The 24,463-nt window shown below is 40.6% G+C and overlaps 1 protein-coding gene and 1 non-coding gene across 4 annotated transcripts in view; one reads left to right on the top strand and one right to left on the bottom strand.

The window, feature by feature from the left end:
* The window catches only part of nbas (NBAS subunit of NRZ tethering complex), a 255,796-nt gene that overhangs the window by 99,253 nt on the left and 132,080 nt on the right, over positions 1-24,463 (top strand). For all 3 annotated transcript variants that reach the window (XM_060853540.1, XM_060853548.1, XM_060853560.1), the window contains 3 exons: positions 2,146-2,268; positions 6,580-6,682; positions 14,624-14,853. In XM_060853540.1, coding sequence (XP_060709523.1) covers positions 2,146-2,268; positions 6,580-6,682; positions 14,624-14,853 — 456 coding nt within the window. The remainder of the gene's footprint in view (positions 1-2,145; positions 2,269-6,579; positions 6,683-14,623; positions 14,854-24,463) is intronic.
* On the bottom strand, positions 19,448-19,521 carry trnai-aau (transfer RNA isoleucine (anticodon AAU)). The gene has a single exon. It is a non-coding gene; the product is annotated as a tRNA-Ile (tRNA).

Here is a 24,463-nt window from a genome sequence, read left to right as displayed (position 1 = left end):
TGCACTCTCTCCAATGCCTTCACATCTTTCTATGCTGCGGCATCCACAATTGTACACAATATTCCAGCTAAGATCTAAAAGGTGTCTTGGACAAGTTCAACATCACCTCCCTGCTCCTTTACCCTCTGTCCCTGTTAATGAAGTTGAGAACACTATGCTTTATTAACTGCTCCCTCTAACTGTTCTGCTCCCTTCAACATGTATACGCCTGTACTACCTTTAGGATTGTGCCCCCTCATTTTATATTGTCTTTCAATATTCTTGTGACCAAAGTGTATCAGCTCGCACTTCTCTACTTTGAACTTCATCTGCCACCTTTTCACTCACTTCACCAATTATCAGCACCCTTTTGAAGTTCCGCACAGTTACATCCTTTTGAAGTTCCACACTTTTCTCACAGTTCACAATTCTTCCAAGTTTACTCTCATCTGCAAACTATGAAATTATCCTCCATACACCAGTTGTATCAAATGCCTTCTAGAAATCCACAAATGCCACATTAACAGCATTAACCTCGTTGACCCCTTTTATTACCTCTTCAAAAATTGAAACAAGTTAGTTACACATGATTTCCCCATTAGAAATCAGTTCTGACTCTTTCTAATCAACACACAATTTTTCATGTGATTAATTCTATCCTGAATAGAACTACATTTGTTCTTTAAGTTTGTAGTGTCATATAGTCATACAGTACGGAAACAGACCCCTTCAGATAACTTTGACTAGATATCCTAAACTGACCTTGTATAAATTCTGTGTACTCTGAAATATCTCAGGTGCCTGCCACTGTATCTCTTTCAATTTATCCTTTAAGCTAGTTTACCAATTCAATTCAGCCACCTCTGCTTCATACGCTCATAATTCCCTGACTTGAAATAAAATCTTGGACCCACTATTCTATTAAAATAATGTTAAATTTGTTCATATTGCTGTTACTGAGGGGTGCTTGCTCTATGAGTTAATTCATTAATCCTACCTCATTGCACAAAACCAGGTTCAGTATAATTTGCTGCACGGTCAGTTCCAGAGCGTGCTATTCTGAGAAGCAATCCCAAAAACATTGTAGGACTACTTTATCTAGACTTCTTTTGCCTATCAGGCACTTCCAGTCTATATGAGATTAAAATCTCCTACGATTATCCTCATGCCTTCCTGACAAGCTTTCATCATTTCTTCCTTCATGTTCCACCCAACCATGCAGTTACTGTTACGAGGCCTGTACACCACTTCCACAAGTGACTTCATCCCTTTATCATTTTTCACTTCTACCTAAACTGTTTCAACATCTGTGATAGCTGAAGTTAATAGTCTTTTTTGTTGTGCTAATAATAAGGCAGTTATTGTAGGGAATTTTAATAATACAAATATCAACTGGAATAGTTCCTGCTCACAAGTTGGGGAGGGAGCAAGTTCTTAAATTGCATCCAAGCGAACCTTTTTTAGCCAGTACATAGCCTGACAAGGGAGAGGGCAGTTCTGGACCTGATATTCAGAAATGACCCCTGGCAGGTGGAAGACTTGTCAGTAGAGGAGCTTTTTGGAGCTAGAGGCCATAACTCAATTTGATGTTGGACATTTAGGAAGATGGATAAAGATGTGCCTGAAATAACAGTCAAAAAATTGGGGAAAGGCTGATTTTACTAAAACTAGATACAATTTGGCCTAGATGGAGGGAAAATGGGGGTAGCAGTCAAGAAGAAATAGCAAGAGTAACATGCAAACATGTTCTTTCAAAATAAAGGATGGGACCAACACTGAGAATCCCGAATGTCAAGAGACAATAATGGGATGCTTAAGAAAGAAAAGTTTATGACAGATACCGAGGCCTCAATACGGCAGAGTCTCTGCAGGGGTATAAAAAGTGCAGGGAGGAACTTAGGAAAAGAAATTAGGAAAGCCAAAAGCATGTAGGAGAATAAAGTAAAACACAAAATATGTAAAGAGCAAGAAAATAGCTTGGGGAAAAGTAGGATCCATTAGGGACCACTGAGAGGATCTCTATGCAGACCTGGTCCAGTCCTTGCCTGCTGCTTATATCTCGCCCTTTTTAAATATGTCAGCCTCTGTGCTCCTTTACCCCTGTCAGAGAAAATTGAAAATTGTAAGTTGTTATTTTAACTCATTACTTGTAATTATTTGCTTCAGTGTGGCAGAAATTTTGGAAAAGCATGGTCTGCAGAAACCAATTTCATTTGTAAAGAACACACAGTCAAGTTCAGAGGAGGCTCGTCTGCTTATGGTGCGGCTAACCAGGCATGTTGGACGCAAGTGAGTAAAGCTCATATTGCTTTCTAATGGTAAAGTTCCAAAATGGGTTTCAAAGTGCATTTTAACATGCAACTTTCTCTTCCCTGCAACAAATTAGCTGATGGCCAATATTCTGGTAAAGACTTAGCACATAATAAAAAATAAATGTAACTTAATTAGATTGTGCTGGTAATGCTGCTTTCATTTTCCCTCCAACAGTCAAGTCATGAGGCAAGTCAAATTAAACTAAGCAAATCCTCTAATTTTCCATAATGGAACAACCACAAGAAATGAGGGTGAGAAAACCACAAAACATAAAATTGATCAACTGGTGACCTTAGTCCTTTTTGAGAGCAATGTGTAAGGTCGCCTTGGCATGGAATAGGCTCCAGTGTCATAGGGCTGATGGAAGACTATAAACTGAGATAGTTAAGTGCACAATACCCTCCATTATTGTTATCAGGTAATATTGCTCAATAACTAATCTTCAGAACAAGATGTGGGAGACTTGAGATTTTTCCCACAAAATGCCCCATGTACTTCCATAAATCATGCCAATTTGATTCAGAGTAAATTTGAAGTTTGCCATTTCTCTGTGCTGGTAATCAGTGTACCTTCAAATGCACAAGCAACTTTGTTCTGTTTGGAGGCTCTTGAACTTGACCAGGATGTGTTTATGCTTTCATTGCTTGGGTAATTGGGTTTTATGTCCCTGACGGAAGATTTCATCATCTCTAACTGGTACACACAAATGTTTCCAGTGCAAGTAACTGGTTACAATACTCACACAGACCTGAGTGTGTTTGTTTTTGAGTGATTTAAAATTAGCATGCAAGTGTAGCAAACAATTAGGAAAGTGAGTGCTACGTTGGCCTTAGATGAAAGAAGATTTGAGTACAAGAGAAAAGATATCTTGCTACAGTTTTATAGAGCCTTGGTAGATCTCATCTACTTGTACTGTTTTGGTACTCTTATCTAAGGAGATGTTACATTGAGAATGCAATAGGGATTCAACAGGTCAATCCCAGGGATAAGTGGATTGTTTTTTAAAAAGAGATTGAAGATCCTGGGTCTGTTTTCCATAGAACTTCAACAAAGAAAAGTGACATCATTTGATACCTCTGAAATCCTTGCAACTTGTGGCAAGGTGGATATAGCTTATATGTTTCCCCTGACTGTTGAGGCTAGAACCAGAGAACATGATTTCAGGTCAAGCGATAGGAAATGTGGAGGAATTTCTTTATTCAGAAGGACGTGATTCCTTGGAATTTTCTACCTCCGAGAACTATGGAAGTTGTAAAGCAACACATTTTCTTTTGGAATTGTAAATCAAAATGGAAATTGGACAGCTACAACTGAAATGCCAGGTGAGATTTATAGTTTGAAATCAAATACTACATACTTTTTGAGCTGGATGATATAATGTTTTCTGCAGCAGTGAGAGAGAGAGAATGAGACTGAGCAGCCGCAGAAGTCATAGAGTCATACAGCATGGAAACAGACCCTTTGGTCCAACCCGTCCATACTGACCAGATATCCCAACCCAATCTAGTCCCACCTGCCAGCACCTGGCCCGTATCCCTCCAAACCCTTCCTATTCATGTACCCATCCAAATGCCTCTTAAATGTTGCAATTGTACCAGCCTCCACCACATCCTCTGGCAGCTCATGCTATACACCTACCATCCTCTGTGTGAAAAAGTTGCCCCTTAGGTCTCTCTTATATCTTTCCCCTCTCACTCTAAGTCTATGCCCTCGAGTTCTGGACTCCCCGACCCCAGGGAAAAGACTTTGCCTATTTATTCTATCCATGCCCCTCATAATTTTGTAAACCTCTATAAGGTCACCCCTCAGCCTCTGACGCTCCAGGGAAAACAGCCCCCAGCCTGTTCAGCCTCTCCCTGTAGCTCAGATCCTCCAACCCTGGCAACATCCTTGGAAATCTTTTCTGAACCCTTTCAAGTTTCGCAACATCTTTTCGATAGGAAGAAGACCAGAATTGCATGCAATATTCCAACAGTGGCCTAACCAATGTCCTGTACAGCCGCAACATGACCTCCCAACTCCTGTACTCAATATTCTGACCAATAAAGGAAAGCATACCAAATACCTTCTTCACTATCCTATCTACCTGCGACTCACCCTTCAAGGAGCTATGGATCTGCACTCCAAGGTCTCTGTTCGGCAGCACTCCCTAGGACCTTACCATTAAGTGTATAAGTGCTGCTAAGATTTGCTTTCCCAAAATGCAGCACCTTGCATTTATCTGAATTAAACTCCATCTGCCACTTCTCAGTCCATCTGGTCCAGATCCTTTTGTAATCTGAGGTAACCCTCTTTGCTCTCCACTACACCTCCAATTTTGGTGTCATCTGTAAATTTACTAACTCTACCTCTTATGCTTGCATCCAAATCATTTATGTAAATAACAAAAAGTAGAGGGACTAGCACCGATCCTTGTGGCACTCCACTGGTCACAGGCCTCCAGTCTGAAAAACAACCCTCCACCACCACCCTCTGTCTTCTACCTTTGTGCCAGTTTTGTATCCAAATGGCTAGTTCTCCCTCTATTTCATGAGATCTAACCTTGCTAATCAGTCTCCCATGGGGAATCTTGTTGAACGCTTTACTGAAGTCCATATAGATCACATTTACTGCTCTGTCCTCATCAATCCTCTTTTGAATTAAAGAAATATTGCTTGACGACAACCCTTTAGTTAAGCGTCCTTGTGGTTTTAAAAGAAACTCATAGAGTGGAGGGAAACTTCCAGAGCCTACAACTAAAAAGCATCCATCTCTCTGTCTGCCTAGCTCTCTTTCTCTCGCTCTCAAAATACAGCAAAAAATAAGAAAACTTAGATCTCTAAAACAAAAATATTGATTCTACCTGTTCAACGATCTGATCAAAGAATGACCATCAACTTACAGACTACAGCTTTCATCTGTGCGAAAAATCACGTCAGAAAAACAATGTAACCCAATCTTTAAAACTAGACTTTTGATCTTTGGAATGTCATTACGCTGTTTGTATCATTTTCCATCCCTAGTACCTATGTTAAACCATTGTCCTTTTGTCTGCCTTAATTAGAATTATGTGTATTTGTAGTCTTCGAAGTTTCAGGTTCTGTAATAACAGATTAGATATCCTTTCTTTTCTCTGTTTTTGTTAAAGTTCACTGTGCTACAATAAATAAAGCTGTTTTCCGTTGATGACAAAATCTGGTGTGAATTGCTTTTGTCGTGATGGCAGTCAGTTAGGCAAATTGTTCATCTTGATGGTCTAATTGGAATTTGTTTACATTTTTGGGGTAGTTTGTGGAAAATCATAGTATATGATTATCAGCAGTCCATCTTCCCAGTTAAATTGTTACAAAGGTCAATCATTGAACATGTTCAAGACAAAATCAATAAGTTTCTGAAGCCTAAAGACTTCAAGAAATATAGAGATTGTGTAGGAAAGTAGCATTGAGGTAGGTAACCAGCCATGATCCACTTGAATGGCACAGCAGACTTCATGGGATGAATAGCCTACTTCTGATCCGATATAAAGCAGGTTAATGAATGACTAGAAATTTATGGAAGATACAATTTGGGCAACAGAGTTTTTGGTGAATTGAAATTTCTGGAGGCAGAATGATGGAGACTGGCAAAGAAAACTTTGGAGTTGTTGGTTCTGGTGGTTGCAAAAGCACAAATGAGTGTTTGAACAACAGGTGGGCTGAGGCAGGGGAGGACATGTTATGCAGGTGGACATAGGCACTGCTTGTAGTAGAAAATGTAGTAAAATAGGATGCCAACGCTGTGAAAAGATGTAATTGGTGGCAAGGATACAGACTTCATGCTGGGGTTAAATGTAACTTTACCATCCAGATGTTCAACTGAACAAGACTCCAGCTTATCCAAGACCATCTTCCAACACCACACCAATAGTGGCGAGATGGAGGGTTGTTGCCAGCATCAGATGGACCCTGATCTTCAGTTGACATTACCAAGCAGCATTATGTAGATGAGTCAGTGTAGGTAGGAAGGATAAGCCAATCCTAAAGTTGCTCTGGCTATGATTGCACAGGTAAGTGTGAAATCAAGTAATAGCAGTTCTACTGAGCTGAATGGTAAAGCTCATTGCCCTTCTCCATCACTTGAATCATTGGAATATTGCCATTCATTTCACTGCAAGGAGAAATGGTAATGTTGAGTTAAAGTCAGGTTTTTACTTGTAACTTTGTGCCCAAATAGCCAAAAAGAGGAGCATGCTTCCCTCCATGTGATCAGGAATAAAACTTCTTAATCTAATGGGTAATGTAATCTTAAATTCTCTTGGTTGTTACCCAGGAACCCACCTGTAAGTGAAAGTGAATGGCGAGGCTTGTTTCACGATCTTTTGGAAATGCAGCGTTCTGTATACAGTTGTCTGGACTTCAATATCTGCTGTGAGGTACTTTTCTCTCCTTCCAGTTCCGACTTGATAAGAATGAAAGTGTTTGAACAGATCTCAATAAATGTGCTTGCTTAACAAATATTTGGAAGCGAAGGAAGATTTCATTGGATCTGAATTTAAATCTCAAATCTGAATTGTTACTTGCTCTTTAAAGACTCGGCTTTCCCCTTCTATTCCACCTGAGTTTGGATGTATCTGATGCATGGTTTCACAGTCAGGCTATCGTTCTATTGACTTAGCCTTTCACGTAATTCCCATGATCAAGTTTCTGAGATGGGAAGTTCATTTTGTATATGAGGGGTCAATAAACAAAATCATGTTTATTTGCTAACTGTTTTATATATTCTTACCTCTACTGAATGTAATTCAGTTTTGGTTTTGAAAAATAAACACTTCATTGTTTCCAGACCATATTTTGATTATTTTATAGAAAATCACATTCTGATTCACAAGTTCATACTCTGTATGGTATTGGCATTTGTTTATTTTGTCCCTATGAATTTTACAATGTGGAACATTATATTTGAAATGCATGAAATAGAATTATACATTTGTTCCCTTGTAAACCTTTGACTGAAAAAGATGCAAATTTGCAATTGAAAAGGACAGACTGAAAATAATGGAGAGAGACAAAAGGAAATTGAAGACCAAAATAGTAAATCTAAAAAAAATGGTAATTTTCAATTGAAAAATAAGATGCAATGGGAAATATTTAAATACACGATCAGTAAGAAAGCAAGTGAAATATATTCTTCTAAAATAATGAAATCATCTTGTCACTAATGAATAAATAGGCCAAAATTAAAACTAGATAAAAATATATGTTCACTGTCTAGGAAGATAAATTGGTGCAGAACGTTTGTTATTAGACCAGTCATCCTGGAACCAGGACTACTAATTTGAAGGCATGAGTATAAATCCAACTCAGCATTAGAATAACTTGATTCTGTTAATTAAATCTGCAATTAAAAGCTGGCTTCAGCCTCGTTCATTCAGGTCCACAACCATTTGATTGACTCTTAATTGCCCTCTGATACTGGTCTCATGTGCCACTCCGTTATATCAAACCGCTGAGATAAAATCAAATAAGAGTAAAATTGGACAACTCATGTCGCACCAATCCAAGCATTAGACACCACAAAAGCACAATCAACCCAATCAACCTTAACATCTGTGAACTTGTGCCAAATTGAGAGGACTGTACGAGACGAATAAATGCAAGAGCTCGACTTTCAGAATTATGCTAATGTCCCAGACTCCTCTGTCACGATCTGAAAGATAACAAGCATGAAGGGGTGGCCCTGGGAGGTCTCGGTATTCTCTCTGGACCCTATGATATCTTATGAAATCAAATCAAACATGAATAAGAAAAACTGTTGTTAATTTTCATCTTCACCATTCAGGTCAGAGTCTAGGAATCCTGTGGCAAGCAGCTCACCACCTTACGTCCCAAAACCTGTTCACTGTTTACAAGGCACAAGTCAGGAATGTGATGGATTAGTCTCTTATTTGCCTGAGCAAGTGTGGCTACAAAACACTCAAGAAGCTGGAACCACTGGGACAAAGCAATGCACTTGATTCACAGCACATCCACGAGCATTCACTCCCTCCTTCACCAATGTTTAGCTTTGGCAGTATGTACTGTCAACAACATGCTCTACAGAAGTTCATCAAAGCACCTTGGACAGCATTTTCCAAACATTCTGTCTTGGAAACACATTGCCATTCCTTCATTGTTACTGGGTCAAAATCCTGGAACTCCCTCCCTAACAGCATTGTGGGTCTACTTATGTCAAATGATCTGCAACAGTTCAAGAAGGTCACTCACTACCATCTTTTCAAGGTCAACAAGGACAGCCACTAGATAGTCATAGCGTTATAGAGTTCTACAGCACAGTGACACGCCCTTTGACCCAAGTTAGTCCATGCTGATCAAAATGTCCCTTCAAGCTAACCCCATTTCCCTGCACTTGGCCCATATCCTTCTAAACCTTTCCTATCCATGTATTTGTCCAAATGCTTCTTTCATATTGTTAATGTACCCACCTCAGCCACTTCTGCTGGCAGCTCATTCCATATGCATATTACTCTGTGTAAAAAATATTACCCCTCAGGTTCTCTTTTATTCTTTCCCCTCTTACCTTAAACTGATGCCCTCTAGTCCTCCATTCCCCCAACCCTGGAAAAAGGACTGAGTGCATTCACCTTATCCATCCTCTCATGACCTTATACCCATTTATAAAGTCTCCCCTCAGTCTCATACACTCTAAACAAAAAAAGCCCAAGCTTGTCTAACCTCTCCCTATAACTCAGATCTCTGAGTCCAGGCACCATCCTTATAAATTTCTTCTGCACTCTTTCCAGTTTAATAATATCCTTCCTGTAACAAGGTGACCAAAACTGAACACATTACCAAATATGGTCTTACCAGTGTCCTGTATAACTACATCATAACTTCCCAACTTATATACTCAGTGCCCTGATTGATGAAGGCCAGTATGCCAAAAGCCTTTTTCATTGCCTTGTCTGCCTGTGACTCTATTTTCAGAGAACTGTGAAGCTGAACTCCAAGGTCCCTATTTGCCACTACACTCCTTAAGGTCATATAATTCACCATGAAACTCCTACCTTGATTGGACTTTCAAAAATGCAAGACCTTACACCTCTCTATAAAACTTTGGTGAGACTGCACTTGGAATACTGCGTCCAGTTCTGGTCGCCCTATTATCGGAAAGATGTGGATGCTGTGGAGAGGGTTCAGAGGAGGTTTACCAGGATGCTGCCTGGACTGGAGGGCTTATCATATGAAGAGAGGTTGACTGAGCTCGGACTTTTTTCATTGGAGAAAAGGAGGACGAGAGGGGACCTAATTGAGGTATACAAGATAATGAGAGGCATAGATAGAGTCGATAGCCAGAGAATCTTTCCCAGGGCAGAAATGGCAAACACGAGGGGTCATAGTTTTAAGCTGGTTGGAGGAAAGTAGAGAGGGGATGTCAGAGGCGGGTCCTTTACACAGAGTTGAGAGCATGGAATGCGTTGCCTGCAGCAAATATGGAGGCAAGTCATTGGGGACATTTAAGACACTGCTGGACATGCATATGGTCACAGAAATTTGAGGGTGCATATATGAGGATCAATGGTCGGCACAGCATCGTGGGCTGAATAGCCTATTCTGTGCTGTACTGTTCTATGTTCTATGCTCTCTACATTAAACTCCATTTGCCACTTCTTGGCCCACTTCCTCAGCTGAACAAGGCCCTGCTGCAATTTCTGATGACTTTCTTCACTGTCCATGATACCACCTATTTTAGTATCTTCTGCAAACTTACTGATCATGCCTTGTACATTCTCATCCAAATCATTGATATAAATAACAAACAGCAATAGGCCCAGCACCAACTCCTGAAGCACTCCAATAGTCACAGGCCTCCAGTCCAACAAAAAATCTTCCACTATTACCCTTTGCATCCTAACATCAAGCCATTTTTGTATCCAATTTGCCAGCTCCCTTTGGATCCCATGCAATCTAACTTTCCAGAGTAGCCTACCATGTGGAACCTTATCAAAGCCCTTACTGAAATCCATATAGACTACGTCTACCTCCTTGTCCTCACCAACCTTCCTGGGCACTTCTTCATCAAGAACTCTAACAAATTTGTGAGGCAATCAAATCCTGTCTTTCCAAGTGCACGTGTATGTTATCTCTCAGTATGTTGTCAAATAAATTGCCCACAGGCATTAAGCTTACTGGTTTATATTTCCCAGGCTTTTCTTTGCAGCCCTTCTTGAATAATGGCGCAACATTCGTACCCTCCAGTCTTCTGGGGCCTCACCTGGTGGCTAACAATGGTGTGACAATATCAGCCGGGGCCCCCGCAATTTGATCTCTTGCCTCCTACAGTGGATATATCTGATCAGGGCCAGGAGATTAATCCACATTTATATATTCTAATACATTCAGCACCACCTCTACTGTGATATGGACTGTCTCCAAGAACTCACTACTAACTTCCCCATGTCTTCATGTCTTTCTCCATGGTAAACACAGAAGAAATATTCATTGAGAACATTGCCCATCTCCTGCAGTTCTACACATACATGTCCTTTTTGGTCAATGAGGGACCCTATTCTTTCTCTACTTATTCTTTTTCCTTTAATATACTGAAAGTATCTCTTTGGACTTAACCCTAACTTTCTTAGCCGATGCAACCTCGTGCCCCCTTTTCGACCTCCTGATTTCCTCTTTCAGTGAACTCTTGTATTTCCTGTATACCTCTAGGGAATGCCTTGATCGCAGCCTCCTGTACCTGAGCCACACATCTTTTTCTGGTCAAAGCCTCAATATCTCGTCTTCCAGGGTCGCCTATTCCTGCCAACCTTTCCCTTCACCCTCACAGGAACATATAGACCTTGACTGCTCGAGCCATCACACTTCTAAAGGCCTCCCACTTGCCAGAGGTCCCTTTGCCTGCAAACAAACTACTCCAATCAACCTCTGCAAGCTCCTATCTAATTCCATCAAAATTCGCCTTGCCCCAGATTAGAACTTGAACCTGTGGACCATTTCTGTCCCTCTCCATGACTATTTTAAAATTAATAGAACTATGGTCATCAGTGCCAAGCTGCTCCCCTACTGTCCCCTCGGTCATCTATCCTGTCCCATTTCCCAAATGTAGGTCGGGTTTTGCCCCTTCCTGAAGAGGACCCACTGTATACCGCTTGAGGAAACTTTTCGAAATGCATTTAACACATTCCACCCCATCTCAGCCCTTAATGCTTTGGCGGTCCCAGTCCATGTTAGGAAAACTAAAATCCGCTACTATAATAACTGTATTGCTCTTGCAAGTCTCCCCAGTTTCCCTTGCATATTTGTTCCTCTGATTCCCATTGATCATTTGGGGTCCTGTAGTACAACCCCAACAACATCACCATCCCGTTCTTATTTTTTAGATTACTTACAGTGTGGAAACAGGCCCTTCGGCCCAACAAGTCCACACTGACCTGCCGAAGCGCAACCCACCCAGACCCATTCCCCTACATTTACCCCTTACCTAACACTGCAGGCAATTTAGCATGGCCAATTCACCTAACCTGCACATCTTTGGACTGTGGGAGGAAACCGGAGCACCTGGAGGAAACCCACGCAGACACAGGGAGAATGTGCAAACTCCACACAGTCAGTCGCCTGAGTCGGGAATTGAACCTGGGTCTCTGGCGCTGTGAGGCAGCAGTGCTAACCACTGTGCCACTGCCTGCTATTTCTTAGCTCCACCCACATGGCTCAGTCAGTGAAGCCTATATCCCAGCAATGCATTTTTAAAAACCAGTTGATGTACCAATAGTCCATCTTGTTGAAGAGCATTTGGAAGTCATATTGAAGTGAACAAGAGAATGGAATGTCCTTTGGGTTGGGACAGTTCAATTAACAACTTGAAATCAGAGTTGAACTGAATTCAGGAGAAGTTGGACTGGACTTGAACTGTTAACTCTATTTTTCCCTTCACAGATGCTGCCACACCTGCTGAGTTTCTCCAGCAATCTCTAGCTTAATGGGAGAGTTCAATGTTCATCACTAAGCTCTGTCACTGCTGATGAGCTGGCTCAGTCCTGAAAGAGAGCTGCCACACTGAGCTTGTGGCAGATGGTGAGCGAATCAACATGAGGAAGCTTGAACCATCCGCCCTCACCTAACTGTGACAGATGAATCTATCCAGGACTATACAGATTGCAGCGATCAGAACATAATTCTTGTGAAAACAAAGTCCCGTCATACTGAGAATTCCCTTAATCATATGCACAATTTCTAGAATAACTGGAATAGATTTAGGACAGATCTAACAACCCAATACTGAAGAGCCATGAAACCAGGAGCAAATGAATTGTCAATAACTACAACCTGTTGCCTCGTAGCAACTAATTTTAATGAGCCTAAAGGGCTATCAAGCTAAGGGACCAATGCATATTCATTAAAAATTTGTATTGAAGAGGCACTAACAAGAATGCCAGATAGCATCCTGGTGAACTCACAACACAGGATGTCTTGCATGATAAGCAGAAGTAGCAAACAGACAGAGTTAAGCAATCCCACAATGAAAAGACCAGGTAAAGTCGTGGAGATCTGTTGCAACCAGTCATTAATACTGAGAGAAAATTAAATATCTTTTAAGAGGAAGTGACTCCATGAACGTGACTGTGTTCAATGATGGGAGACCTCAGCACATGAGTGAAAAAGAAGATACTGAAATCATTGGGTTCTTTTCAGTCATCTATTTTAAGTGAGTGTTCTATCTCAACATTTTCCTGAGGTGCCCAGCATCAGTGAATCTTGTTGATTCACTCCATGTGATATCAAAAAACAACTGATTGGCTGGATGTAGTAAGGTGTATTGGCCGTGAGTACATTGAACTAATGATATACCGTGCAAAACTAGTCACATCTGTAACCAATCTGTTCCTGTAGAGTTATGGTACTTAAATCTAGCTGCCAGGGTTGAAAAATGCCAAACTGCAAGTCCAATCTTTAAAAGCAGGATCATTCCAGTCCAACCAATTGCCGCACATCAGGAACTGAGGCTGTGATGAACATGGCACACTGTGACCTTTAATCAGAAATAACCTGCTCACTGATGTTCAATTTGTTAGAGTCACTGAGTTCCAGGCTCATGGTCGAAAGACAAAAGTTTCAGGAAAAATGAATAACTGCCAATAATACCAAGGAAATATTTAATGGGGTTTGACCTGAAGAATCCCCACGCAAAATTGAAGTTTATGATAATTGAGGCTAAATTTCCTCAAGCTCTCCTAGCACAAATGACGATTGAATGTAGTTGTTAAAGGCTGATCACCTCCGTCCCATGGCATTACTGCAGGCAATCCCAGGGGCAGTATTCTAAGCTCACCTGGCTTCAGTTGATTCATTAATGACCTTCCCTCCTCCATAAGGAATGGGAAAGTTTACTGATGATTGTGGAGTTCAGTTCCATTAGCAATTCCTCTGATAAAGAAGCAGTTTGTGCCCGCATGCAGCAAGACTGAAGAACGTTCAAGCTTAGATTAGTAAATGGCAAGTCACATTTATACCACAAAAATGTAAGGCAATGATCATCTGCCATAATAGAAAGTGGAAACATTTCTCCTTGACATTCCACTGCAAAACTATTGTTGAATCACTCACCATCAATATCCTGGAGTTACCAATTACCAGAAACCTAATTGGACTAGCCAAGTAAATGCTATGAATTAATACTGGAGCATATAAAGAGATAAACTGGAAGTGTGATGGAATTCACTGTATTTGCATGGATGAGTGAGATTCTAATAGCACTGGAAAAAAAAACTCAGCACCATCCCAGACAATGCAGCCTCTGAACAGCATCCCATTCACCTTGGCTGGCAAAAAAATCACTATGAAGATATTAGGATTCTAACTATTTTTGGTGGTTTGATAAACATTTAACCTGACTGCAATATTTCAGGTAGCAATTGACAATGGATTATCGGATTTAACATAAGTAATTGTCATTTCCACTTGTCTGGAGTGGGCAGTAAAAGTGAACTGCCTGTTGTGCAAAGTTGGAAATGCATTCCACTTTGCTTAATAAGTCACCTAATTTAAAATTCTCAACATTATTTATAAGTATGATTTCAATAAGGTGTTGCTGCCAATTATCCATTATCATGGGTGTCAAATAGATTATTTTGGATTTATAAATCGACAACGAATTGAAGACTGGGGTGGATTCTTCGGAGAAAATGGTTAGGAACAAAAGGGCATTAACCTTAATATTAACTTTATTGCTTTGTAACCATATTGCTACGACTACAGTTCTTTCAAAAAAAACATCCCTATATGTTTTAAGGTTAAGAGCATAAATTTATGAATCTGTCATTCTTGGAACCAGAACTCTGAATATGACCAGATATTTCAATTTTTAGATATTCACCGAGAGCCTACTATGTTCTAATCGTTTGGAGAATATCCGTTTGGCTGGGCAAATGATGCACTGTAATAGTGTATCTGTTGATCCTTCCATTAATGCTACTTCCAGAAGCAAGATACAGTCCAAGGTCAACTATGAGAAAAGTATTGAATTGGTTCTAACTGCAGCAAGAGAATATTTTAACTCATCAGCCACCTTAACTGACAATTGCATGGATTTGGCCAGGTAATTTATTTTGACAGATATATTTATTTTGACAGATATATTTATTTGTGTTTTTGTTTTGAAACACAAGTGAAAACTAATCCAGAAGTTTCTGGAAAAGCTCAGCAGATCTGGCAGCATCTGTAGAGAGAAATCAAAGTTAACATTTCGGCTCCAGTGACCCTTCAGAACCTGTGCTGAGGAAGGATCACTGGCCCCGAAATGTTAACTTTGATTCCCCTCCACAGATGCTGCCAGACCTGCTGAGCTTTTCCAGCAACTTCTGATTTTGTTTCTGATTTATAGCATCCGCAGTTCTTTCGGTTTTTAAGAAAACCAATCTTTGTATAATGCCATTATAACTTGGGGTTGTGCCATGAGAGTTGCTAAGGTTCATTTTGTGCTGCTGCTGATGCCAGTACAGCTGCTACAAATGAACTAAAATATTTGTATCATCTAAAAATGTTCAGCATGAAGTGTCAGTCATGTTATCACCACCACCTTCTTCTCCTGCAGTAAACTTCCAGGTAGGTGATTGCATGGAAGATAGTACCTCTTATACAGAAAAATGAATGTGGTGTAGCATGCAATAAGTCAAACCTTTTGTCTAAGTGAGCCACATAACCCCCAAAGACTGTATGCACATCCTAATAGTTCCAAAGCCCCCACCAAATTAAGTGTTAACTTTAATTACGTTCACATAATCTACCCCAAACTAAATTAAGATTGCTTTTTCCTTCTTGGAAAATTCTTAATGCTAAGCACCAGAGTTGAATTTTTGCCAAGGAGGCAGGAAATAGGAGTGAACTTGTTTTTACATCAAAGCTCAATGGTCGACCTCTTTGTTGGCATGGAGATGACTTTTCTGTCAAATGACAGAGGTAGCTAGCCCTTCATGCAGAAGAATTCATCAGATGCCTTCTAGCTTCATGGGAACACTTGGTTGCAGTTCATGCTAAGTGCTGGAGGATGACTCAACACAATAAGGTGTCCTTCCAAATTTAAAAAAAAAATCTTCGAGAAAGCAATAAAGCCATCACTGAGTGTGTGGATGGTCTGCCACTCTACAGGTGGTCCTTGGCTGTACCCTCAACTGGCACATGTTGCCTGCCTCAAATACACATAATCTAGTGAGATTTTCTATCCTGTATGAGATTGAATAACACCCTTCTTTCCACCTATCCTGTTGAGAATTTTGCTTTGGACTAAACTAATAACATTATTTCCTGATGGGGCACACTGGAATAAAATTCAGTCTTGTTATGAGCATTTAGGTATTGCTGTACTGGAGAAGTAATATTGCAGTTCATAAAAAAATGGAAAATCCAAGTTCCTCTGAGCTTGGTGGAAAAATATACTTTGCGGTCACTTTCTCTCCAGCGGTGAGGTTTATTATTCCTAGGATGAAGTGGTTATCTTATGAAGGAAAGTTGAGCAACTTGGGCCGGTGATAATTGGATTTAGGGTGAATCAAAGATTATTTTATTGAAATAAAGTATTCTCAGGAACCTTGACAGGATAGATGCCGAGAAGATATCCCTCCTTGTAAGGGAATCTCAAACTTGGGGACACCATTTGAAAATAAGAGGCTTCCCATTTAAGACAAAGTTGAGAAAAGAAATTCATCCCTTGGATGGTTGTCAGTCTCCAAATTCATTTCTTCTAAGAACAATAGATGTTCAGTTATTGGATATATTCCAGTTGGAGTTGGGTGGATTCTTGATCTACAGGAGAGTCTCCAGTTATGAGGGGAAAGGTGGCAAAGTGATGTTACAGCCACAATTCTGTCAGCCGTGATCTTGTAAAAGAACGGAGCATTCTTCATGGCCTATTCATTTTTCATGTTTCTTATGACCTTGGGAGGAGTTAAGAGGCAACTCAGGCACAGATGAACCTGGATGTTTACAATTGATTAGGAATAAGAAAGCTAGATTTATGAAGCTTGTTAAATTGGCTTTTATTTTCTGCACATATTCTGCACCTCGGTACTATTGATTTGTAATAATGTGCAGACAGGTGCTCAGGTACAGAGTGAAAATGGAGCTTCACTGCTGGGCATTGAAGTTAATATGATTGAGACAGGTTTTAACATTATAAATAACACTGCCTACAGGACTAATGGGTATTCCAGATAAATGGTGTAATTGTTAAAAATAGGTTTTCTATTGAAAAAATCTTTTTGTGGGTGTTTGCAATGTAATTTTAGAGGTAATGTTGCAACTTGCCGAAAAAAAGTCGTGCAATAGTGTAATTATATTACTCAAATTATAGAGGCTAAGACTAACAAATGATTCTGAAAATGGAAGCTTGAGTTTTACTATGCCCATTTGAAGATAGTAATTTACATTTGTCAATAATAAGTGACTATCATAAAACTGAGCTAAGTATTAATTTTTAAAGACCCTCTACATTTTTATAAATTATTGCATAGTCAGTATAATTTGATTTCTGTTATTATATCTGTTTCACTCACATCATCTGTTTCTTTCCTCCTCTTTCTTTTATTCTATTTTATTTCTCTCTATTTCTTACAGAATAGAGAAGGTATGTGACTAGTTGGCTAAATTGTGGATTTGTATAGCATGGAAATGGACTCTTGTCCACGCTGACCAAGCTTCCCAAACTAATCTAGTCTCACTTGCCTGCATTTGGCTCATATACCTCTAACCTTTCCTGTTCATGTACAAATCCAAATATCTTTAAAATATTGCAACTATACCTCCACCTACCACTTCCTCTGGCAGTTCATTCCATGTACAAACCACCTCCCTGCAAAAAAGCTCCTTTTAAATCTCTCTCCTCTCCTCTTCTAATTAAAGCCCCTCTAGTTTTCAACTCACTGACCCGAGGGCAAATACTGCTGCTACTCACCCTATCCATGCCCTCGTGATTTTATAAACCTCGATAAGGTCACCCCTCAACCTCCTACAATCCAGTGAAAAAATGTTGCAGCCTATCTAGCCTCTTCTAATAACTCAAACGCTCTATTCCTGGTAATGGCCTGGTAAATCCTTTCTGCACCCTCTCAAATTTAATAATATCCTTCCTGTAGTAGGGTTAAATGTCACTGAGAAATTATAGAATTTCTCAAGCTTCAGCTAGAGCTCCTTTCTTTATCTGGCGGAGTGACCATTTATCATCATCCTAACCTGCATTGAGGATAGATAGCTGACTGTATTGATGTAATGTCAAAGATAGTAGGAGGATGGTTTCAAGGAACATGCCTTAGATAAAATACGCTAGCTCAAGAATTAGGGCGAATGAACTCAAAAGCTGTAGTCAAGGGCTGATCAATTCTCCTTTTAAGGTAGTAAAGGAAAAGAAAAAAAATCTTGTATTTGTAAAATCAGCATCCCACAAGCAGTTAATTACATTTGATTTATTGTCACATTATTATGGAACACACACAGCTGCCAAGTTGTGTAAAACCATGTCATTTTTTTGTCGTGCTGGTTGAAAGATTAATATTTTTCAGGAGACTAGGAAAACTCTTTGCACTTTGATATTTAATACTTACATGAACTCAACAAACAAATGACTTGTGATTTAATTTCTCATTAAAAATAGTTTTCTGAATCTGCCATCACTTTTTTCCGAATGTTTTTATTATAACATGAGAAATGTTCCTTCTAGTACTACATCTCCTCAGCATACACAAGCCAACATGGTGAATAAGATTAGATTAGATTACTTTTTTTGAGATTACTTACAGTGTAAAAACAGGCCCTTCGGCCCAACAAGTCCACACCGACCCGCCGAAGCGCAACCCACCTATACCCCTACATTTACCCCTTACCTAACACTACGGGCAATTTAGCGTGGCCAATTCACCCGCACATCTTTGGATTGTGGGAGGAAACTGGAGCACCCAGAGGAAACCCACACACCCACGGGGAAAATGTGAATTGAACCCGGGTCTCTGGTGCTGTGAGGCAGCAGCGCTAACCACTGTGCCACCGTGCCGCCCACTTAATAGGTGTTTCAAACAATATTTTGTCTTCTCTTTTTGGCCAGTTTGTTTTGCTTACGATTTTATAATTGTCCATGAGCAGTATTCCAAAGAACTAGAAAGTTTATGGGGATACCACACTTTTAACATGTTTGTTGAAGTTAGAACAACAGCTTTCATACAATATTCTTTTCCTATTCAAGCCATGTGAACATTGCTGATAAGATTGACCTTTGTTTGACATTCCTAATTGTACTTTAGAGGGTGATGGTGAGCTGAATTAGAGTCCAGATACTGTTTAGATACCTACAGTGTGGAAACAGGGCCTTCGGCACTACAAATTCATACCAACCCTCCGAAGAGAAACCCACCCCCATTATTTACCCCGACTAGCACTATGGACAATTTAGCATGGCCAATACACTTAATCTGCACATCTTTGGACTGTGGGAGGAAGCCAGAACACCCAGAGGAAACCCACGCAGACACGGGGAGAATGTGCAAACTCCACACAGGCAGTTGTCCGAGGTGGGAATTGAACCCGGGTCCCTAATGCTGTGAGGCAGCAGTGCTAACCACTCAGCCACCGTGCCGCCCACAAAAGCAATCACCAACCCTGACACAGCACTGCAAACCTCACTGGCTGGCACACCTCAGCCCAACACTCGGTCAGTGTGGGGATTAAACCCACGACCTTGGCATTATTAGCACCACACTCTAACCAGCTGAGCCAACCGATCAAGTCATAGAGATGTACAGCATGGAAACAGACCCTTTGGTCCAATCCATCCATGCCAACCAGATATCCCAATCCAATCTAGTCTCACCTGCCAGCACCCGGCTCATATCCCTCCAAACCCTCCCTCTTCATATACCCATCCAGATGCCTTTTAAAAGTTGCAATTGTACCAGCCTCCACCACTTCCTCTGACAGCTCATTCCATTCACGTACCATTCTCTGTGTGAAAAAGTTGCCCCGTAGGTCTCTTGTATATATTTCCCCTCTCACTCTAAACCTATGCCCTCTAGTTCAGGACCTCCTGACCATAGGGAAAAGATTTCGACTATTTATCCTATCCACACCCTATATGATTTTGTAAACCTATATAAGGTCACACCTCAGCCTCCGACACTCCACGGAAAACAGCCCCAGCCTATTCAGCCTCTCCCTATAGCTCAAATCCTCGAACCCTGGTAACATCCTTGTAAATCTTTTCTGAACCCTTTCAAGTTTCACAACATCTTTCTGAAAGGAAGGAGACCAGAATTGCATGCAATGTTCCAACAGTGGACTAACCAATGTCCTGTACAGCCGCACCATGACTTCCCAACTCCTGTATTCATACTCTGACCAATAAAAGAAAGCATACCAAATGCCTTCTTCACTATCGTATCTACCTGCGACTCCACTTTCAAGGAACTATGAACCTGCACTCCAAGGTCTCTTTGCTCAGCAACATTCCCTAGGACCTTACCATTAAGTGTATAAGTCCTGCTAAGATTTGCTTTCGCAAAATGCAGCACCTTGCATTTATCAGAATTAAACTCCATCTGCCACTTCTCAGCCCATTGGCCCATCTGATCAAGATCCTGTTGTCTGAGGTAACCCTCTTCAATGTCCACTGCACCTCCAATTTTGGTGTCATCTGCAAACTTACTAACTGTACCTCTTATGCTCAAAAGCAAATCATTTATGTAAATGACAAAAAATAGAGGACCCAGCACCGATCCTTGAGGCACTCCACTGGTCACAGGCCTCCAGTCTGAAAAACAACCCTTCACTACCACCCTCTGTCTCCTACCTTTGATCCAGTTCTGTATCCAAATGGCTAGTTCTCCCTGTATTCCGTGAGATCTAACCTTGCTAATCAGTCTCCCACGAGGAACCTTGTCAAATGCTTTACTGAAGTGCATATAGATCACATCTACCGTTACTTCCTCAAAAAACTCAAATCAAGTTTATGAGACATGATTTCCCACGCACAAAGCCGTGTTGATTATCCCTAATCTGTCCTTGCCTTTCCAAATGCATGTACATCCTGTCCCTCAGGAATCTCTCCAACAATTTGCTCACCACCAACGTCAGGCTCACTGGTCTATAGTTCCCTGGCTTTCCTTATGACCTTTCTTAAACAGTGGCACTACGTTAGCCAACCTCCAGTTTTCCAGCACCTCACTTGTGACTATCGATGATCCAAATATCTCAACAAGAGGCCCAGCAATCACTTCTCTACTTTTCCACAGAGTTCTAGGATACACCTGATCAGGTCCTGGGGATTTATCCACCTTACCTGTTTCAAGACATCTATAATATGGAAATTTTGCAAGATGTCACCATCTATTTCCCTACAGTCTATATCTTCCGTATCCTTTTGCACAGTAAATACTGATGCAAAATACTCATTTAGTATCTCCCCCATTTTCTGTGGCTCCACACAAATGCTGATCTTTGAGGGGCCCTATTCTCTCCCTCGTTACCCTTTTGTCCTTAATGTATTTGTAAAAACCCTTTGGATTCTCCTTAATTCTATTTACCAAAGCTATCTCATGTCCTCTTTTTGCCCTTCTGATTTCCCTCTTAAGTATACACCTACTTCCTTTATACTCTTCTGAGGATTCACTTAATCTATTCTGTCTATACTTGACATATGCTTCCTTGTTTTTCTTAACCAAACCCTCAATTTCTTTAGTCATCCAGCATTGCCTACACCTACCAGCCTTTCCTTTCACCCTAACAGGAATATACTGTCTCTGGACTCTGATTATCTCATTTCTGAAGACTTCCCATTTTTCCAGCTGTTCCTTTACCTGCGAACATCTGCCCCTAATCAGCTTTCGAAAGTTCTTGCCTAATACATCAAAATTGGCCTTTCTCCAATTTAGAACTTCAACTTTTAGATCTGGTTTATCCTTTTCCATCACTCTTTTAACACGAATAGAATTATGGTTGCTGGGCTCAAAGTGCTCCCCCACTGACACCTCAGTCACCTGCCCTGCCTTATTTCCCAAGAGTAGGTCAAGTTTTGCACCTTCTCTAGTAGGTACATCCACATACTGAATCAGAAAATTGTCTTGTATACACTAAACAAATTCCTCTCCATCTAAACCTTTAACACTATGGCAGTCCCAGTCAATGTTTGGAAAGTTAAAATCCTCTACCGTAACCCCCCTATTATTCTTACAGATAGCTGAGATCTCCTTACAAGTTTGTTTCTCAATTTCCCTCTGACTATTAGGGGGTCTATAATACAATCTCAATAAGGTAATCATCCCTTTCTTATTTCTCCGTTCCATCCAAATAACTTCCCTGGATGTATTTCTGGGAATATCCTCCCTCAGCACAGCTGTAATGCTATCTCTTATCAAAAATGCTTCCCCCCCCCTGTCTTGCCTCCCTTTCTATCCTTCCTGTAGCTTTTGTATCCTGGAACACTAAGCTGCCAGTCCTGCCCATCCCTGAGCCATGTTTCTGTAATTGCTATGATATCCCAGTCTTTCCCCACTACTTTAAATCCTCCCGAGCAGCTGTAGCAAATTTCCCTGCCAGTATATTAGTCCCCTTCCAATTTAGGTATTCTTGAATACCCTGCAATCCATACAGCAAAGGAATGTAGCCAGTGATATTAAAGGGTCTTGTGGTGCAGTGGTAATGACCCTACTTCTGAGTCAAGAGGCCTGAGTTAAAGTCCCACCTGCTCTAAATGTATGTAGTAGCACTTCTAAACCGGTTGATTAGAAAATATCAAGCCAACAATGTTAAGAATGGAATTTTCAAATCTTGACTTGATAACTTTGAATAACAATGCATTTCTAATCCCGGGCATTAGGTTTCCATGTATCTGTTGCCCTTGCCCTTCTTGATCGTATAAGCCAAAAGATTGGGAGATTCTGCAGAAGAAAACTTGGTAAGATAGTCAATGGTGCAGAAGTAATGGAGGGAGTGGAAGTTTAAGGGATGGATCAGGCACTATTCAAGAGCAATTTTGACCTGGATGATGTTGCACTTTTTGAAAGTTGTTGGAGTTGGAACATGCAAACAAAAGGAGAGTATTCTATTACATATCCGAGCTATGCACTGGAGGTGGTGGAGAATGTTTGGCATCAGATGGTGAGTCACTTGTTGCAAAGTTCACTACATCCTATGCCTCCTTTGCCCTGTATTCATGTGGCAGTTTTTGGTGAGTGATGACCTTAGTTTCCAGTCCCCACATGATAATGGCAGAAGCTGCAATAACAGCAATTTAACTGAATGTTAAAAGAAGGTGGCCCTTCTTGGGTATGGTCATTACCTGACACTGTGTCATCAGAATGTTACCTGGCAACCTAAGTCCAAATGTTCTCCCAGTCTTGCTACATGTAGGGATGGAGTACTCCTGACAGTTTGGAAGAGTCAGATTCACTCTTCGCTTTCAGGAGGAAAATGTAAAGATACCTAAAGGGGAACGAAAGTGCAGAGCAATGGGAAAAGTGCAGGGGAATGGAACAAGCTAAATTGATCTTTTCAAGAACCAGCATGGACTCAATGGGCTCTTTCTGTGCTGTGACTACTTCATAAATTCTGGCAGATTGAGCATTTGTGCTCTAGACATCATTGTAAATTTAACCAGCTTTTCCAATATTGCTATCGCATTGGAGTCTACCAACATTAAAATCAATAGACAAAGTGGAAAATGTCTAAATTGTTTGATTCCACAGTCAGTGTATTTCTGTGTTGTAACATTATATGAACAGCTTGGATCGTATTACAGCTAGGTACAAATGTTCAACACTATCCAATCACAGAATAATCATGGTGTAGAAGGAGCCCATCATTCAGCCCATTGTCTCTCCAAGACCAATTTCATTAATTCCACTTTCCCAACCTTTCCCCAAAACTCTCAATTTTTGCCCCTTAAAGTGTCTTTCCAATTTCTTCTTCAGAGCCATGACTCAATTTGCCTCCTCCAGATTGCCAAGCAGTGCATCCAGGTTGTAACGACTCACTGTTTTTCTAAGAAAGTTTCTTTCATGTCACCTTCAGGCTTTTCACCAATCGCTGTGATTTGTGTCCTCTGTTGCTTGACCTTTCAGCCAATAGGGCTTGTTTTTCTCTGGTTCTGATGAAGAGTTACCAGACTCAAAATGTTAAGTGCTTTCTTAGCACACATCTGCTGTCAGAACCTGATGAGTTTTGCCAGCAATTCCTCTTCCAGGTTTTCTTTATCTATTCTGACAAGGCCATCATCAGCATCTCTATCAAAACTCGCAACCTTCTCTTATCTAAGCAGAACAACCCCACGTTTTAGGGTTTTCTAAACGGAAAGCCAAAATTTTGGAATTGCAAGCTCCAAGGCAGCAATGAGTATTGTGTTGCTCTGACCAAGTGCTAACAGCTACACAACACTGTTAAATCCTTGCTTCTTTTTAATAATGGCCATGGCCTAGCTTGCCATTCATTGAGATTGAATAGTCTTCCTGAAAAGTCCAGAGAAGAGGTAGATGGACAGGTGTATTTTACTAAAATGCCTCCACACCACTCCCACCCAACTCTGTGCCAATAGCTGTATCACCACTCTAGTTTCATTACTATTGAGAAACCACATCTGAAACAATGGAACTTTGAGTAGCCCCAAAACCTATTGCTAACACCCAGTATTGTATGTTTTAATAATTAATTTAAGATACACCAACAATACTACATCA

This window comes from Hemiscyllium ocellatum, chromosome 3 (assembly GCF_020745735.1).
Source record: "Hemiscyllium ocellatum isolate sHemOce1 chromosome 3, sHemOce1.pat.X.cur, whole genome shotgun sequence".
In the NCBI taxonomy this organism is placed as follows: Eukaryota; Metazoa; Chordata; class Chondrichthyes; order Orectolobiformes; family Hemiscylliidae; genus Hemiscyllium; species Hemiscyllium ocellatum.
The sequence above is the reverse complement of the archived record's forward strand: the minus strand, read 5'-3'. Positions and strand labels throughout refer to the sequence as shown.